Below are 19,175 nucleotides of genomic sequence, written 5' to 3'. Positions count from 1 at the left end.
GCTTGTTAGCGCATGACTTGATTGAAGTATTTCACTGAGGATTGAAGCCAGGTTGAGTAAAAGTTGTCAAAACATTGCATTACAAACTTTTTTCCCTAAACTTTCTAGTTGATGGAGGTTTTACTAATTGGTCTCCATTCACTCAATGTACGAAGACCTGTGGCGGAGGGTCACAACTCCGGACCAGAGAATGTAGCAATCCAAAGCCTCAATTTGGTGGCAAATCATGTGATCATCTTGGAGGTGTCCAGGAGTCAAGAAAGTGCAACACATTCTTCTGTCCAGGTGGGTATCTCATCATCTAGATTATTTCAGATGTAATATATCAGTCATGCTCAGCTCCACCTAGAGTTGGTGTGCCAGTAGCATCATTGATGATGGTCAGAGCATCGGTTGCCGAAATGTAACTTGTTTGAGATTGAAGATAACATTTTTAACAAGGATTGCATTCAGGACTTCCAACGACAGTAGCGTAATATGCCTGATGTGAAGTTGACTATAATCTTCCAGTTACCAAAAATGATTCTTTCAATATTTAGTGAACGGTGATTACAGCGAGTGGACGGAATGGGAGCGATGCAGCAAAACTTGTGGAGGGGGTAAACAGTTCCGTTCAAGAACGTGTACTAACCCCCCGTCACAGTATGGTGGGATGAACTGTGACGCTAAGGGACCCCCGAGAGAGGAACGAATTTGTAGCACCAACCTCTGCCCAGGTAGTTCATACGTTACCTCTGCTCTTGAGGATTGTATATCCTGTCTTTTGCTTGGCTTATGCTTGCTTTTGAATTGTAACAAATCATTTCTAAATGTTTCAGTGGATGGTGGGTACTCAGCATTTGGTAATTGGTCAGTTTGTTCCGTGACTTGCGGTGGGGGTAATATGACGCGAACACGCTCATGTTCCAACCCCGCCCCAGCAATGGGGGGCAAAGATTGTTCTCAATTTGGAGCACCTGTCGAAGCTATGAAATGCAACGAGCAACGCTGTCCAAGTAAGGATTATTGATTTGTCGATTCATTCAGAGAAGATTATTCGACTCTCAACCAGTGTTGCAGCGACATAACACAAGTTCTTCTCTCTCTCTCTCTCCTAGTCGATGGTGGGTTTACGCCGTTTGGCGAGTGGTCAGAATGCAGCACGACCTGTGGGGGAGGTGTACAGTCACGGATGAGGACATGTACGAACCCCACACCACAGTTTATGGGGAAAGATTGTGAAGGTGCTTTGGTGGAAACTAAGATGTGCAGTGTCCAACCATGTCCAGGTAGTTGCTATAACTTATCTTTAGTAATGTTAGTTGTTGAGTCGTTGACGCAGTGTTGATGAGAACACACGACAAACCTACACAACTTGTTATTTATTTCAGTTGAAGCAGGAGATGGTTTTGGAAAGTGGAGCGAATGCAGTGCCTCGTGTGGGGGAGGGGTGAGGTCAAGAAGTAGCGAGTGTGGAAATAATCCTTCATGTCAACCTAAAACAGAAACACAAAGCTGTAATATACAACCATGCCCAGGTAAAAACCCAGAACTTCTCGTGTTAGACAAAACAACATCTTACGCTTTTGGTACTTATCTAATCAACGTGCTCTACAAAATTTCGGATGTTTAAAGGGTGAAAGATATTTCTTTCTCAGCAGGATTCTAATCTTAGAAGATTTCAATTTCATGGTTTTCAATTTTTTATTTTAGTGTCTGGAGGTTTTACATCGTGGGGAGACTGGGGAAAGTGCAGCTCATCTTGTGGTTCAGGCATTCAACAACGAACGCGGTTGTGTAGGAATCCTGAACCCAAACATGGTGGAATGGGTTGTGAGCTGCTTGGTCCTTCGTTAGAAACAAGAAACTGCTCTCTGAAAGAATGCCCAGGTGAGATGATCGAAGAGAAATAAAGATGTAATGTACTTCAAATTGTTGACCAAAAAACAACCCCAAATAAGAAAGGTTTTGTATGTGATTTGGCTTCTGATTAACACTCAAGTGCAAGCCCTATTTGTGTGTTTCACTCGTCAAATGATTTGTTTAAATATTTTTTAAAAAAACGTTAACATTGTTTTTAGTGAACGGTGATTACTCCATGTGGACATACTGGACAATGTGCTCCGCAACGTGTGGTGGGGGGATACGAACGAGATATAGAAATTGTACCTCACCATCCCCAGCATTTGGCGGCAAAGATTGCTCGGAGCTTGGACCCGAACAAGAGACGTCACCTTGCAATCCAGACCGCTGTCCAGGTAGGAATACCGACGTTGTATTATCGAGGTTTTATGCAGTTTTACGCAGCATGCAGTTCGCTAACCTCATGGTGGGAAGAGTCTCTCTGTTTGCTACCAAAACCGGTAGATTTCCGGAGGGAGAAACAGCGTACTTGTGAAGATTTACCAGAAGGAACGATTCAGAACTGATCGAGATTTCCAATATTAAATGAATCAATCTTTTCTTGCAGTTACCGGTGGTTACAGTAACTGGGGCGATTGGACAAACTGTACAGCGAAGTGTGGTGGAGGGGAGCAAGTTCGTAGTAGGACATGTACGAATCCTGTCCCTGAATTTGGTGGGAATGACTGCACTCTGGGTGGTCCATCCTTGGAGAAACGAGAATGCAACAAAGTTCCTTGCCCAGGTACAAAACTAGGCCTGTCAATTAGAATTGTGTTTTAACATGGTATAACAGGTATTTGCGCTCGCATACCTGATAGCTCACCCGGCTGTCATCAGAGGCTGATGACAAAAGACTGCCCATAGTCTCAGTATAATTTTACGTTTATTCTAGTGCCTGGTGGGTACACCTTGTGGTCGAACTGGACTGAGTGTTCAAGCACTTGTAACGAAGGTGTGCAATACAGAGAAAGACAGTGTACAAATCCTCCACCTCAAGACGGAGGGAAAGATTGTCTGGCAATTGGCCCAGCGACTGATAAGAGATCTTGTTTTATCACCAAATGTCCAGGTAAGATATAGCGTTGAGGTTGTTTGTTGCTGGATCAGCAGAAGAGATGCATTTGTTGAACTTTTTGTCGACTATCCTCTTGTAGTTTATCTGAACGAGTCTGATTACACCGAGTGGTCAGAATGTACGAAGTCTTGTGGAATGGGAGTACAGTCGAGGGCGAGCAAGAATGGAGAGCAAACTCAATCACGATTCTGCAACACAGATCAATGCCCTGGTATGTCTTCGTATTAAGTCTTATTGTATAAAGTCTTTCTGCTCAACAATACTCATTTATGCACCATCTCCACTCTGCTCTCTACCTGAGGTATTAATCAACTTTCTCTTCTTAGTTGATGGTGGTTACAGTCTCTGGAGTGAGTGGAAGGACTGCACTGCCACTTGTGGTGGAGGACTGGCTACCAGGCGGAGAACGTGTACATACCCGGAACCTCAGTTTGGTGGTAAAGACTGTCTCTCTGCCATTGGACCAGACACTGAGACTAAAACATGCAACACTAAGGAATGTCCTGGTAGGTTACGATGATGATGATGGTTAGAGTCAGATGTTAGACAGATGTTAGGATCATCAAAGAACGTTCATTCTCTCAAAACATTGTCTTGTATTTGATTAGAAAATTAATATTTGAGATGAGTTTCCTAGCTCCTGGAATTTGGCTCTTTCCGGATCTTAACATTCACCTGTTGTCTCTACTAACTTGTCTTTCTCTCTTTCTCTTTCCATCTATGATGACACCCACAGTTCCAAAAGGTAAAAATCTTGTTCTGTAACGAAAGAGAATTTGAATTTTGCATTCATTCAATTCATTCATTCAATCCATTCATTCAATCCTCCATTCATTTAGTGCCAATCCGTTCATGTTTGGAATATAAGCGACGTTGTCATGACAATGTGGATGGCGTCTACACGATTTTCAATAAAGACGGTGGGGAGACTAGAGCCTATTGTGACATGACTAAAGATGGCGGTGGCTGGACATTGTTAGTCACGTCGCGATCTAAAACTGGTTGGGATGACCGAACTGTCCTTTTGAGGTACGGAATTATTCATGCTGGATAGCTCTATGAGTGCAAAAATCTGTTCTCTTCTGGAATCCAGGAAGATTCTAGCGTACCCAAATATGAAATTTTGGCTTTCTCTCTTTCCAGAAACGAAGAGGAACCCAGTATTACCAATGATTATTCGATTTTAAAATACGCGGACGGGATAAGAAGTATTGCCACAGGGGGATTTGAATTTCGACTTGAGTCTTCGGAACGAGGCTCAAATGGTGGGATATGGAAGGCTCCTCAAGGATACAGGTAGGATACATGTGGTTACGATTGATATAGCTAACAAGTGAAATCAAGTAACATTTCGTCTATTTTTTTTTTCAATGCAGTTTCACAAAGAAAGATAATTCTCAGGTGAAAATACTGGATGTCTCAAAGTTCGGTTCCTGGAAATATGGTAAAGATAGTTTGAGCCAGCGAATGCCTTGGCTGTCAAGCGGTAGTTCCCTGCTCACTACTTCCGAGGGAAAACCGGGGGGGGAGTTTGGTTCGATCATCAGCAGGAGCAGAGATCCAAACGCCCCCACCTGGATAAAAGAAACTGATCCTAATCCTACTGTAGTTTGGTACTGGATCAGAGAGTCACCAGGTAAGGATTTGTTTCCAAGCCCGCAGACACCAGCGGGGAGGGGATATAAGGTAGAATTATTCTACCGACGACCACGTTTAGGCTAGAAAAAATATGTTAATCAATGACTATGTTATATTCGTTTGCGTATTTAGGTCCTCTGTACGAAAAGGATCCGACAAAGAAGGACAAAATGTGTCCCAAACCAGGTTTGATTTCATGTTTTTTCACCAGAATCTTCTTCCATAAACTCAGGTCATTTTCCAGCTTTGTTCTGGTCACGAAATTTATCCTGGATTTTCATTATCTACTGTAGTTGATGGTGGATATACTGAATGGTCCGTCTGGTCGAGCTGTACCAAGACATGTGGCGGTGGTAGACAGATGAGAACCAGAAACTGTACATCACCATTACCAATAGATGGTGGTCTTGACTGTGCTGATCTTGGTATTGGTGGTGACGAAGAAAGCAGACAATGTAACGCAGCTGTTTGTCCAGGACAGATAGGTATATATAGGAGCAATACTTTCTATCCTATTTTATCCTATTTCATCATGTTTCTCTCTATTCTATCCATGTAGGGACCTATCTTTCGAGAAATCACAATCCTTGTTTATCCTATCTCTCTCCCTGATCATTGTTAATTCTATTTAGTTGATGGTGGTTACAGCGATTGGAGCCCGTGGTCTGCATGTACAGTGACATGCGGCGGAGGATCCCGAATGAGGAATCGGAAATGTAACAATCCTGCGCCAGCGAACGAAGGAAAAACGTGTTTTGACCAGCAGCTTGGCTCAGAAATGGAATCAGAAGCTTGCAATATTGAACCATGTGAAGGTAAGTTGTGAATTCTGCAGATTAGATTTATCACATTGAGCTCTTCCTCGATGTCCAGTCTTGTTGTCGTCTTTTTGTTGACCCATTGTCACTACAGGTGGAAGTCAGGGCAATTCTGTGAACACCTGTGAGTTGTAGCGCAGCCCAGAGCAATGCACCATTTTCACAAGGAACAAATTCAAGTTGTAGATGATTAAATTCCTAAATTTCTTTCCTCCAGGTCAATGTGAGCCAAAATGTCAAAATGGTGGTCAATGTGTAGGAAAACAATGTCAGTGCACGGAAATGTACGAAGGAAAATCTTGTGAGAAAGGTGGGCTCCTCGTCATCACCAGATTCTGAGATATCATGTATTATTTGGTCTAACTGTTTTATTATTCTTCTGTAGCGATATGTAAGAAACGTTGCATGAACGGTGGTTTGTGTTATGATCCTTTCAAGAATCTTTGTCGATGCAGAAAAGGTTTCTGTGGATTGACATGCGAGAAAAGTAAGTTAATTAAGTTGTCGCCTTAATGAAACCAGATGTGAACGTGTCGTAACCAACTCAATCATTGCCTCGTCGTAGGTGGTAAAGCCTGTCAACTCTATGTTTTCTACTTCCGCATCACAAACTTGGCAAAGAAAGATGTCGTATTCTTCTCCAGTGATGGTATACCGAAGAAGGGATCGTTGATTGGCGCTCGACGTATCGTAGGGAAATAAAGAAGAAATCTTTGAGCAATGCTCCAGTCACATTCCAAGTAAAAAGTGGAAAAAATCTTCTTCTTCTCAATACGAAGGCAGGAATCACAATCATTCCAGGGAAAGTTGTAAAGCAACCTCTATCTTTGACTATAACGGGTAGGAATTGTTTGTTCTCGTAGGCTTGTTTTTCTTACGGCTATAACTAGATTCATGGTTATTTTCACGTGAGTCCCTCTTCAATAAGTAGTGTTTATCTCTTGTTTCAGAATCCGTTTCCAGGAAGCTCTACTTCACTAATCTACGAGTCACCAATTTGGCGAAAGCAAATATCTTGTTAAAAGCGAGCGATAATGTGCCGTCAAAAGGCTTCAACATCAAATCAAATGTCATCGCTGAAATAACAAAGAAAACGACGAATCCTAAAGAAGTTTTGTTCCAGGCATTCGATGCTGCCACACAGAAAGCATTGTGGGTTAATGGTCGACAATCGTTTAGTGTTAAACCTACAGAAACGAAAGGCTCGCCTGTGTCGTTGATAATCAAAACAACGGGTATGTACACTTATAATATTCGTATTAAAGCGAGCTGATTCATTTTCAGGCTTGCTCTTAAGCTGATCCTTCCTTCCTTCATTTTCAGTTCCACCTGTAAAGATTTACCATATTGTCTTGCAAGTCACGAACCTCGCTCGAACTGACGTCATTCTAATGCCGAGTGATCACGTGCCAAAGCAAGGTTTGCTCGTGAAAAACAACGTCATTGCTCTTATAAAGAAAACAACTCAACAATCGACAGCAGTCACATTTACTGCGATGGATGCAAAAACAAAACAACAATTTTATATTAACGGTGGCACAAGCATTGGCATTGTTCCTAGACTTGTTCCTGATGCACCAGAACCTATAACCATCACAAGATCAGGTGTGTACGAACCTTCATCTTTTAAAAGAAAAGCAAAGAATTTTTTGAAGACTGTGAAAGAGCCATCTCTTCTGAACTAAACTAACTTCAATTCTTTCCAGCCGGAGAAATCAAGGCTTCTGCATATTATCTGGTGATTCAAGTCATTAACAAAACTCCACGTAAAATCGTTCTCATACCAGACGACAATGAGCCAGCCCAGGGCTTCACGCTTGGTCCAAAGACGGTTTCTCTCATCACGAAGACCGTGAGGGTGAAACAGCCGATCGTAATCACAGCAATTGATGCGGAGAGTGACGGGGAATTACTCATAAATAAACAGTCAAATGTGTCCCTGGTTCCAACCATAAGTAAAGACCATATTGAAAGCTTGACAATTTCCTCAGGTAGATATGAATATTGTGATGCTTGAAGTTCGCTTTCAAATGATCTTCAATTCCTTTCTCTTTTCTATTTAAGATCCAGAAAGCGAAGAAATAGGTTTGTGTTGAAATACTAAATTCTCAATCTACAATTTCAGAGGCAAGGAAGCCTTAAAATATCATCGTATTGATATAAAATTTCATTTTTTTATTTCAATTCAGATCAACCTCAGGTCGAGCCATTCTACTTCTGGTCTTTCCTGACAATCATCAATAGAAAGATTCCTGGTCATCTTCCTTTCAACGTTCAAGGTCACATCGAGGTTATCGACGGTGGTTTATATTTTGATGGTCTGACTGCATTCCTGAGCGCATATCTCTCACCAGCTGATATCCTGGTTAACCCAGGTTTGGCAAAACAGGGTTTGGCTTTTGGCATAAAGCTGAAGTTTGATGGCACAGCAAAGGAATATGACACGCCAAGGTATATTCTGGATACTGGGGCAGAAAGCGGCGGAAAGACAGGAATATCGTTTTATGTTTTGAATGGAAAATTGATCGCGTATTTTGCAACGCCTATGAAAACATGGAAGGTAAATTTATTGTATTTTAATACAGATTTCTCTGGATTCGCTGTCCAGACGTCACCTTTACAATCTAACTTTGTGTGTATCGAAATTCCCAGACGGAAATCAACTTAATTTACGACAAGTGGCTCTACATCATCGTCAACTGGAGATCAGATTCTGGTCTTTTCATTGCCCTGAATGGCTTTCCAACATCCTCTGATCGCAAAGGCAGCCCTAAACCTGGACTAGCGCCTACAATAAAAACCCCGAATTTCTGTCTTGGGAGAAATGTTGGCGGGAAAGGTTTCTACTACACTAAGTTTTATCTCGCATCTCTGGTCGTATTCAAAGAATTTCTATCAGATGCGCTGATATATCCTGTGTATAAGTATTATTGGATCAACGGTAAGCTCGGTTCATCTTCTCTTGTATGATTAACGCCTTTTCATCGATCCAATTTTGTCGTATCCAATTCATGTATGTATAGGAGTGTAGTCTGTTATTGATAAAGAGTATTCCATTAGTTTTAACTGATTTGCTACACATATGCATTGCAAGTCATTCTACAAACAATTCAGCTACAACAATTGACAAGGAAAATTTACATTTACATTTTTCTAATCTTCACGACTGAATCGAATTGCACAAACCTCAAATCTCTTCCGCTCCGTCGTTGAAAAAATATTCCTTTTCTTTTGTATTCTGCAGTTCTCGTTCAACCAAGTAAACTCTACTTCGCCAATCTCAAAGTCATCAATAAATTCTCTGGTGCAGTGGAAATAAAGTTCAGTGACAATATTCCTCCCAATGGATTCCTCTTGAAAACCAACGTCATTGCCAATATTAAGAAAAAAACAAACAGTCCAACAGCCATAACACTTCATGCTGAGGATCCCGTAACAAAGAAGACGCTATTTGTAAATGATTTACCAAACCTTCGCGTCACACCAACTCAATTCGAAGAGCAAATGACGACTGTTACAGTCTCTACAAAATCTGGAATTGATGGTAAGTTGTTGCCCATTCAATGGTATACAACGACACGGTAAATTGTTGCAGAATTTGGACATGCAATTCATATTTTATCCTCTTTTCCAGGCACAAGTCAATTCCAACCAGTAGGCTGCTTCAACGACAGACGAAACCCGAGACCGTTGCCTGAAATGTTGCAGAGTTTCCCCAGTTCTCCAACTGATTTATCAGCTTTTAAAAACAACGTCATGAGATGTGCGCTACTTGCTAAAAAGAAAAATTATAAATATTTTGGAGTTGAGGCGTTTGGTGAATGTTGGAGTGGACCAAGTGCGGACTCGACCTACTCAAAAGACGGGAAATCTTTGCAGTGTGGCAATGGAGTTGGCAAACCAAACGCTATTTTTGTTTACAGATTCACTGGTCAGGGTGAGAAATTAGGATTTCATAATGTCATTATTATCATTCATTTTGTTTTTGTTTTCTAAACATGGTTAGTGCAGGAAATATACGCGTAAAATTGATCAAAATTCCCGCGTTTCATATCAAGTTTTCCCTTTCCAGCCGCCGTTCCCCGAGCCATGTTTTACCTGGCTGCAAACATCTACAATAAATACGGCAAGCCAATCATTTTGAAATCTTCAGACAACCAACCGGCTGATCAGGTTATACCGGTTAATGGCGTGGCACAACTGACGAAAGATATACCAAACCAAACGCCGGTTATTTTTGAAGCATTTGATGCAAGTTCACCAGAGTTAAGATTGTCTATGAATGGAAGAAAAAGCGTCAGTATCACACCTTCTACTGTGAAAGGAGCGCCTCATACAGTGGAGATAAAGGATGGTAAGAATGTGCTTTTCAAAATGCTGTTTTCAGTTCTCAAAAGACAGTTATCGAGCTGTAGCTAAAGTGTTTTCATCGTTTTATTGTGTTCTAGGAGGTACTGCTTCTGGTGTTGAGAGCTTCACGTCCCCGATCAGTAAGTTACATTAAAATTCTTCTTGGGAAATAATAGAGGACTACGGCATTTACAAGTGTCTTTAATGTGCATTGAATCGTTTAGAAATGGATACAACAATTAACAAACATTTCATGTCAATTTTTCTTGAAATAGGTAAATCTTTGCTTGGCGATGGTACAGGTATGCCTGCCTAGATACTGTTTGAATCTTCACATTTTTTTAAGACGTTCTTGAAGCTGGCAATATAAGATGAAGAAACTGAGTTAGATCTGCATATCTGGCAGAAAAAAAACCTTTGATATATGCACGTCGATGAAAGTTATATAAATTGATATATTTTAATATTTTTTTCTATTGCAGGAATTCTGACATCTCCCTGGAATATAATGTTGATGATCGTCAACAAAGTTGATCGTAATGTCATTCTGTTCTCAAGTGATAATGATCCTCCCCAAGGATTCAAAATTAAGCAAGGATTCATTGTGACCCTCAGTAAAACTTTGAGCAGTAAACAGCAGATTATATTCCGAGCAATCGAGGATCCCAGCAGAGCAAAGGTTTTGTTGAATGGGAAAGAGAGCATCGAGGTGTCAGCGAAGCAGGGAAAACCTTCTCCTGTCACAGTAACTCTTACAGGTAAATTACTGCCGAGGAACTGCTGTACGTTCGTATCTGAGCAGCCGGGACATATCTCTGTTGTAATTTTGATCTGACATCATGTTTTGAATTTTCTCACAGCGTTCAAAGGAGGTGCGATTGCAACTGGTAAGCAAACGATATTAAATCTTGTTCCAATCATCTTGCACCAGTCGCTGAACTGAAGACACATATCCTGTGCAGCAAAATTATTAATCCACAAAATTCTTGGGTTTTCTAGAGAGCAACAAAGGAGAAGTTGACGTTGAAGGTGAGTTTGCTGGATAATGATCATCTTGACTTATCATGCAGCTGATAGTTTATCAAGAATCACCTTTTTTATCCCAAGTAAAATAACAATCCACAAATCCCCCTGCTAACTGCTTGGCCGTCTGCGAAAGAGTGATAAAGTTATCAGTTTATAATTAATCTCTTTATCTTCCAGCTCCCCCCGTGGCCGCCAGACATTCCTGGATCTTTACTTATATATTGAATGGCAAAATCCCGGGGGACGTTCCTCTTACCGTCCATGGCAAGACTGTAGTGAAGAACAGTGTTACCATTTTCGACGGCGTTTCTTCTTGGCTCGGTGCGACGCTGCCCAGCACAGATTGTCTCATCGCTCCGACTAACTGCAGAGATGGTTTTTCTATTGGTTTTAAGATTAATTTTAAAGGATTAATTAAGTTCCCTGAGGAACGGTATATTGTCGACACTGGTGTTTTGAGCAAAGGCACCCGAGGGATCTCAATATATTTACAGAATGGTCAATTGTTTTGTGTCGTTATGACCATGGCGTCGCAATGGAAGGTACAGTCGTAGTATTGTTGTTTCACTTGACTTTAGGACAGCAGAGTTTAGTCTTTGATAGGCATGTTAATTTAAATCCTTACTGGATTTCTACGGAGGAAGGTTTATTTTAGTGTTGTTTATCTCCTCATAGCTTGGCATGAGAATATCAGGTGATGTTTGGATGTTCATTGGCGTTTCCTGGTCAGAGAACCAAGGTTTATATCTCTACAATAACGGGAGGTTAATCGCACAGACCAAGTTGAAAACACCTCAAAACCTGGTTCCTGTCGGAACCACATCGCCCAATATCGTATTTGGTCGGTCGTTAGCCGGAACAGGATTTGCCAAATTCTATCTTGCCTCGTTTTCGATCTTCACCACTTTCCTGGCAGAATCTGGAATGAGACCTGTTTACACTTATTACTGGAGAATAGGTACGTAATGGACTGGGGAGAACTACTGATCTTCTTCCTGTGGTAACTGACTGGACCACTAAGAAGTACCACGTCCTGATAGTTTTGTACGTAGGAACGTTCAATTTTTACAACTATATTCACGATCAGTGATCTCAATGGTAACTTCATTTAATATTTAGGTTTAGCCAAACCCGCAGATGGCAAGACCTTCATCGACATCAAAATATCCAATCAAGCTGGAAGAGACATCGTTCTTATGTCAAGTGATAAGGTTCCGCCCAAAGGATTAACCATCATCAAAGGAGTCATGTTAGACTTCGTTAAACAATTCACCGGCGCTGTCACTGTAACTTTAACAGCGAAAGATGTTATGACAGGTCAGCTTATATTCCTTAATGGAAAGAAGTCGTTGACAGTAAAAGCATCCAGTGTTAAAGGGCAGAAATTCACAATATTTGCCACGACAAAGCCTGGTTTGATCTCTACTGGTAAGCTGAATTGAAATTTTCAATTTGAGTTCAAATCCTAACTCAATCCTTCTTGAAACTTTACTCTCAAACAATGTGTCATTTCATCTATACCCAATAATTTATCGTGTCTTTTTTAAAGCCAAACAGCTGCAATATCTGTATTTTTCATTCATAGAAACCTCACAATATTATATCGTTTTGAAAGTCCTGAACAAAGCTGGTTCAGATATTTTCATAAAGTGCACAGACGGCGTCCCTAAGCAAGGTTTTGCTGTCAAAAAGGGTTTCATCGTCGTCATAACAAAGTTGACCAATAGCATCACACCTGTGGGATTCTCAGCCAATGATATTCATGGAAAAGCGGTGGTACTCAACGGTAAAAGTCACTTGACTCTGACCCCAAGCGCCGTAAAACAAGAGCCAATAAAAATCACTGTTCAAAGCGCTCAAGGTATGCATTCATCTCATTCAACTAATTGCTGGATATAGAAATGAGATTTTATTGAAAATGATTTAAGATAAATTTTCCTATCGACTTTTTTTCCATTCTTCAGGGTCTGTTGGACCAAAGTATTACATTGGGTTAAAACTCCTCAATAAAGCGGGATCCAATGTTATCTTAAAAACAAGCGATCATAATCCGAAGTCTGGTTTTAAAATCAAGCAAGGTTTGGTAGTTCTGATAACAAAGACGGTCGCTAATCTTCAACCAGTCATGTTCACAGCAATCGACAGCCGTGGAGGAAATGTTATCTTAAATAATAAGATGAATTTAATTTTGAAACCGTCGCCGATCAAAGGCCAACCGTTTACAGTCGCCATGACACCCGCTCCAGGTGAAGATGAAGATTCAGTGTATTAATATCCTTCAACATACCCTGTGATCCTACATCTTCCTCCTAAGACTGGATCACTTGAAAAAAGCTACGTTTCGAAACAGAGGGTATATCTGCATAATCTTATACAAATATTTCTTTCTCCTGTTAGGTTCAAAAGCCATCTCCGTCTATTTCACTTCAATGAAAGTTATCAACAAACACAGCAGCGATATTGTTATCTTATCCAGTGATAAATATCCCAAGAATGGCTACATCATAAAGCCCAATAACATCGCAGTCATCACGAAGAAATCATCCAGCAACATACCCGTAGATTACTCTGTGTTTGACGTGAAGACGAAGAAACCCATTTTGGTGAATCAACACAGGAAAGTAACTCTGAAACCTCATTTGGTTCGAGGTCAGCCTGTTAGTTTGCTCGTAGGTGGAACTGGTAAGTGTGGGGCTCATGTTTCATACTAACGAGATCTGGGGAAGTCTGAGAAAGTGACTGAGGAAGTCACCTGGAAATTCATTAATTTTGACTGCAGAAATATTATGACATAAAAACGACTTAGGTGCTTAACACCCTTCCCAGTTTCCAGCGTCGACCTTAGCATTGGTTTGAAGATTTGTCCAGAATGATACCAGCGCAAACCTGACTAAATATTTCATTCGTTACTTCTATTCATTTTTACTTCTATTTCTGTGTTTTTAGTCAATGCAGCCAAGAAAACTGAGGTAGAAAGACCAACGACTACCGAAGGTATTTACCCTGCATGAAAAATGCTTTGAACTTCAATTGATGAAATACTTCGTACTGTTTTTTTCACCGTATTTCAATCATAAACATTTTCAATTTCATCTTTTCCAGATACTCCAACAACTCTTGAGCAACAAGCAGCAATGCCAATCTATTACCTCGTCCTAAAGATTGCGAACCGCGCTGGTTCTGACGCCACAATTATACCAAACGATTCTCAACCGCCTCAGTTCCAAGTGAGAAAAGGCTACCTCGAAACGGTGACGAAGAAATCCCACAGCAAGCAAGCTGTTGTTTTCAAAGCTGTGAAGGCAGGAACAGAGCAGCGTTTGAGTATAAACGGAAAAGACGAGGTTTCATTATTGCCCACGCTGAAAAAGGGAAAACCCATTGTGTTAAACCTGAGAACCAAAGGTAACATGATATTTTTAAAAAAGGAAACAAGACAATAAAGTGTGACAGTAAAAAAATAATCTTAACCTTAACGATAACTACTTTCTTAGAAAATATTGTGCAAGATGAAAAGTTAAAGCCAGAAATAAGTAAGTGAAAGTAATTTGTCCTCAATCTGAGCCTTTCCTTTGCTAGTTACGAACCTCATTCTCAATTCCACTCATTTCCAGAGACCCCTTTCTATGTGAACTTGCATGTTAGCAACCAGTCTCCCGGTGAGACTGTTTTCTTCCCAGTCAAAGAGTCTCCAAAGAGCGGATTTCACTTGAATCCTGGCACGGCTATGAACATCAAGGAGACTGTGGATAGTGGTAATCCGATGACGTACATGGCATTAAGTGGAGATAATCATAAACCATTATTACTGAACCATCAAGCAAAACTCACCGTTACACCAGACGCTGATAAAACATTTAATACTAATGTGAATATTACCAAACCTCGAGGTATGAAAGCTAGCTTTGTTCATGTGACCCTGTGAGATTAGTCGCAGAGGAAACTTCCGGTTTGATTCTAGTAATGCAAGTTTAGAATTTTATAGTTTCGTCACCGATCAAGGCTTTGAAAGATTAATCTTCAAGACACGATGGAGCGCTCAATCTCTGATATGTGGTGGGTTTATTAATAATTTCGCTTTTAATGTTTTCCAGGAGAATTGACGGAGACGAAGGTTGATGGAAACGCTCTTCAGAAAGATTGTCACATCGTCAGCTGCGCTGGTGAGTTAACCCAGTTAGAACTGCTTAGTAATTACTACACAGAAACACGAACACAGAAACATGAAACACAAACACAGACAAGTGCAGCAAAGGATGATTCCTAAATTCTTTCCAACATTTTCCTTAGCACCCAAACCTCCCCAAGTCCCAGACCGTTACATTTCGCTCATTCTTCACAACAAACTGGGTCGAGCAGCGAGAGTCGTACCCAGTAAGGGAAAACATAGGAACCGAGGATACGTCATTGGACCGCACAGTTTTGTCAAAGTCAGCATTATCATCAAAGGAGAAAAGTATGTTGAACCAATCACCTTCCGAGGAGAAGACCTGGAAACTCAGTCGAAGTTCCTTCTTAATAAAGCTCTATTTCCAATCTCACTCACTCCTTCGGATACACCAAAAGCCGTCACGAATATCTCGATATCTGCGGAAGGTACTGGGCCGAAACCTCTGGTGATTATCCTCTCTTCTAAATACACGAATATAACCCAAACTTGGTTCTTATTTAGCTCCGCACGCCAGACCCATCCAGTCATGGTCTTTCTCATCATATGATGGCTCAGTTATACCAGGCAGTCCCAGTCTCTCTGTACACGGTGAGGTCAGCAAGGCTGGAGATGGACTACATTTTGATGGTTCAACGTCATCAATGGACACCTATATCGAAGGCTCGCATTGTCTCCACGATACAGAGCTCTGCGCGAAAGGATTTAGCTTTGGCGCGAAATTGAAGATCGATAAGATAGCCAACGGTTATACTGAGCCGAAGTTTATATTGGATACGGGGGGGCACGGAAAGAATACTCGGGGAGTTTCATTGTTTGTGGAGAATAAGAAACTTGTCGCTGAAGTCACGACCAAGAAGATAAGATATAGGGTAAGTGGTGAAAGGGTGAGGTGGTGAGTGAGTGGGGGGAGTTGAGATGTAGGATTGGTGAGGGGGGAGATCAGATAGGGGATGATTGGGGGAAGATGAGATAAATGGGAATTTGAGAAGTAAAATGATGAGGGAGATTAGATGTTGGGTAGGTGGAAGCGACAAGCAGCGACATATTGTTTATTTCATCTAGACGGAGACTCCCCTAGCATTAGACCAATGGATATACGTCATAATGACTTTCAAGAAAGGTCTTGGTTTATCATTGTACTACGACGCTCAGTTACGAAGCATGGATAATACTGGGACACCTGTGCCTGACACGCATCCTGTGGACATGGACAAGAATCTTCTGATTGGTCGAAATATTGAAGGACCACCCTATCAGTACGCAGCATTTGATATGGCGTCACTGACCGTATTCGAGGAATATTTACACGAGGATGACGTCAGTCGTGTGTTCTTGTTTTTCTGGAGTGGAAGTGAGTGCAACAGCCTCTGTTTCTTGCGTGCCGAAGTGCAGTGTTTTGCTGATCTCTGCTTTAGATAAGTGTTTGCAGAGATGAAGCTTAGCGGAACTGTAGAAAGAACAAATGAAAACTGTAAACGTTCTCCATTATAAATATGGTTTAGTGTTTAATCTTGTTTAGTGTAGGCTTCCTTCTGAATCAGATCGAATCTAATTTATAAAGATGAGAAAGACATTACCTAACGATATTGCCATAAACGTCTTTACAGAATCAGCCAAGATTTACTACTCAACCCTTCGTATCATCAACGGAGCTGGTCGTCCAGCCGTGTTGAAACCAAACCGAGGCAACGACGATGGCTTCCCGATCAAACCAAACAGCACACAACAGATCGTTCTGATGTCCATGAGCACGGATAATAATCCAATTGAACCAGTCGCTTTCCACGCAATTGATGCAGAAACCTCAACCAAACTGATGATCAATCATTTTATACGACCATTTGTTGTGGTCCCCAAAGAATCGAAGAAGGAATTGACGACAATCCTCATAACTTCACCAGGTTCGTCTTGTTGAGTTCTCGTCTTGGCACAGTTGATTAAACTGATCATATTTGAATGACTAAGAGTGAGACATCATTATTCTTCATACGAAAACACACTTTTTGACATTGTTTATCAAACATCGCTCCAACACGTCTGCCTTAAAGCTTAAGTAGGATAATAAGGATATCTTAATATAATTTTTTTTTCTGAATATTTCAGCCCCTTCGATTCTTCCCAAGTTCATCTGGAGTTTCAAACACGTGGATATGGGCGTGGTTCGCGACAGTGAGCCGAGGTTGATGGTACATGGTTTCTATAAGCCAGAAGAAGACAGTTTGCGTCTTTTACCAGGCGAAACCTGGGTCGATGTGGGAGATTTTAGAGGTATGGTATCGAAATAGGAGGGAAAATTGTTTCTGAGCTATGTTTTGCAAAACACCGCCGTATGAAGTTTTTTCAGTGAGCCCAGGTCTAAAGGGTGGTTACTTTGAGTGAGGTTTAGGATATAAAGGGTGATTGACCCCCGTTTGTTAAATTTATACGTCTAGGTTCGTGTATTAGTGATCCACAGATGTGTGACGAAGGAATGGCGATGGCGGTCAAACTCAAGTTTAATGACGAGGCTAAGAACTACACTGATGAGCCACGGTATATTCTGGACAGCGGTGCTCATGACGCCCAGTCACGTGGCTTTAGTCTGCATTACCAGGATGGTAGATTGCATTGTGTTGCCTCAATCTCGAATGCAGAATGGAAGGTAAGGAAATTGACCAAGATTTGGTTCATGCATTTGATGAAAGTTTGGACAAAGATTAGTTCCATTCCTGTAAGTTTGAATTTCTTTTATTTGTACGTTCGATTATTCGCACCAGGTCTCAGCGCCAATCACTTTCCACGAATGGAAATATGTTATGTTCACTTGGAAGAAAAATGAAGGACTTTCTCTGTACGTGAATGGTCATCTCGAAGATCATATGAAACACTCCGTCAACAAACCAGGTCTTCACCATAACGACAAGTTTACTCGTTTTGAAATCGCACGAAATATCGCTGGCCCTCCCTACGGGCATGCGCAGTTCACCATCAACTCTCTCGCTTTCTTTGACGAGCATTTATCAAAAGCTGATGCACTCAGAGAGTATATTTATTACTGGGGAAATGGTAAGTTGTGGTCGGAATTTGTTGGACGTAACACAAGATATGATAGTGTAGCATTACAGTTTGTCTGACAAGAATGACCAAAGATATGACAAATAGGCACAAACATTTGAGATTAATCGTAGAGTAGTTTTAGACCAGTACTAACATGATTTTGTTATCTCTTTTTCAGCAGCTCCCGCGTTTTCAAACCGTTACATCAAAGTAAGGTTTGACAACAAAGCTGGTACGAATGTACGCATTACTCCAAGTAAAGGCGGCGCAAAGGATCAAGGGTATTCTATCAAGCCTCATATGTCACTGGAACTCTCCTTTGTTGCCAAGGGAACGTCTGCGAATGTTCCAGTCACGTTTCGCGCGCAGGATGAGATGTCAGGTGATTCGCTCCTGATTAACACGTCAGAGGAACCGCTGGCAGTTAGTCCAAGCGACTCGAAGACTCATATGACCGTTGCCACAGTAACTTCGTCAGGTAAAGTTGAACCAGTGAAGTTTTAGTTCCGAGTTGAAGTTTCACTGCAGTATAAGACATTTACCCCCCCCCCCCTTCCTTGATAACATCACTCTCTTTTCTCCTCGAAGTCTACAGGGTGTCCCAAAAAAAACGAAAACTATTGAAATCACCCATAACAATGCAATTGTTAGAGTTTGAATGCCTAAGCACTCTGTTGGGACCCACAGGTGTATAAATGTTTACCATACTCATTTTTACGCAAGCATATATGATGCAGTAAAATTTGCTTGTTCGCAAAAATGATATTTATTAACAATATTTACAATTTACAAATATGGATAACATTATTTAAATGTGCATCTCAAGGACCATGACCTTCGACATGTCCCCTTTCTCTAGCAACACAAAGCATTTAGCATTTTATAAGTTGCATTAAATCCCCACGGGCTGAAATTCGTTAACACGGCATTCAAATTTTAACAATGAGTGATATCAAAAGTTTTCGGGTTTTTTTGGGACACCCTGTAGAATGAAACTTTTAATGAAACTGAATGTGCGTTTTAGTGAAATGTCTATCGCCAAATGGTTTGTTCCCGGACCCAACAAACGAGTTTGGTTACATCAACTGCACAGCGGGTTCAGCCAAGAGAATACCGTGTGGAATTGGTATGAAATGGGAGGAAGAGACGAAATCATGTCAACGTAAAGGTGAGGGAT

At 41.1% G+C, this 19,175-nt stretch overlaps 1 protein-coding gene across 1 annotated transcript in view; it reads left to right on the top strand.

Moving 5' to 3' along the window:
* LOC114516637 overlaps positions 1-19,175 on the top strand; it is a 30,531-nt gene that overhangs the window by 7,899 nt on the left and 3,457 nt on the right. Inside the window, 56 exon segments of the mRNA XM_028536164.1 lie at positions 109-285; positions 540-716; positions 819-995; positions 1,098-1,268; positions 1,371-1,517; positions 1,693-1,869; positions 2,061-2,237; positions 2,450-2,626; positions 2,777-2,953; positions 3,039-3,170; positions 3,286-3,465; positions 3,696-3,704; positions 3,799-3,988; positions 4,103-4,255; positions 4,336-4,595; positions 4,730-4,783; positions 4,891-5,082; positions 5,230-5,412; positions 5,633-5,725; positions 5,801-5,902; positions 5,981-6,096; positions 6,099-6,255; positions 6,366-6,650; positions 6,739-7,020; positions 7,122-7,406; positions 7,480-7,500; positions 7,605-7,975; positions 8,068-8,356; positions 8,660-8,959; positions 9,050-9,352; positions 9,488-9,769; positions 9,864-9,905; positions 10,041-10,067; positions 10,248-10,523; positions 10,626-10,652; positions 10,765-10,794; positions 10,969-11,333; positions 11,467-11,749; positions 11,911-12,219; positions 12,377-12,652; positions 12,756-13,037; positions 13,189-13,473; positions 13,738-13,785; positions 13,894-14,196; positions 14,286-14,324; positions 14,406-14,681; positions 14,886-14,954; positions 15,082-15,387; positions 15,464-15,831; positions 16,025-16,313; positions 16,570-16,863; positions 17,066-17,230; positions 17,395-17,603; positions 17,719-18,007; positions 18,177-18,476; positions 19,023-19,166. Coding sequence (XP_028391965.1) covers positions 109-285; positions 540-716; positions 819-995; positions 1,098-1,268; positions 1,371-1,517; positions 1,693-1,869; positions 2,061-2,237; positions 2,450-2,626; positions 2,777-2,953; positions 3,039-3,170; positions 3,286-3,465; positions 3,696-3,704; positions 3,799-3,988; positions 4,103-4,255; positions 4,336-4,595; positions 4,730-4,783; positions 4,891-5,082; positions 5,230-5,412; positions 5,633-5,725; positions 5,801-5,902; positions 5,981-6,096; positions 6,099-6,255; positions 6,366-6,650; positions 6,739-7,020; positions 7,122-7,406; positions 7,480-7,500; positions 7,605-7,975; positions 8,068-8,356; positions 8,660-8,959; positions 9,050-9,352; positions 9,488-9,769; positions 9,864-9,905; positions 10,041-10,067; positions 10,248-10,523; positions 10,626-10,652; positions 10,765-10,794; positions 10,969-11,333; positions 11,467-11,749; positions 11,911-12,219; positions 12,377-12,652; positions 12,756-13,037; positions 13,189-13,473; positions 13,738-13,785; positions 13,894-14,196; positions 14,286-14,324; positions 14,406-14,681; positions 14,886-14,954; positions 15,082-15,387; positions 15,464-15,831; positions 16,025-16,313; positions 16,570-16,863; positions 17,066-17,230; positions 17,395-17,603; positions 17,719-18,007; positions 18,177-18,476; positions 19,023-19,166 — 11,097 coding nt within the window.

This window comes from Dendronephthya gigantea, unplaced genomic scaffold (genome assembly GCF_004324835.1).
Source record: "Dendronephthya gigantea isolate DGI-Jeju-01 unplaced genomic scaffold, DenGig_1.0 000006F, whole genome shotgun sequence".
NCBI lineage: Eukaryota > Metazoa > Cnidaria > Anthozoa > Malacalcyonacea > Nephtheidae > Dendronephthya > Dendronephthya gigantea.
Note: the sequence above shows the minus strand (reverse complement) of the source record. Positions and strands in the feature narration are given on the sequence as shown.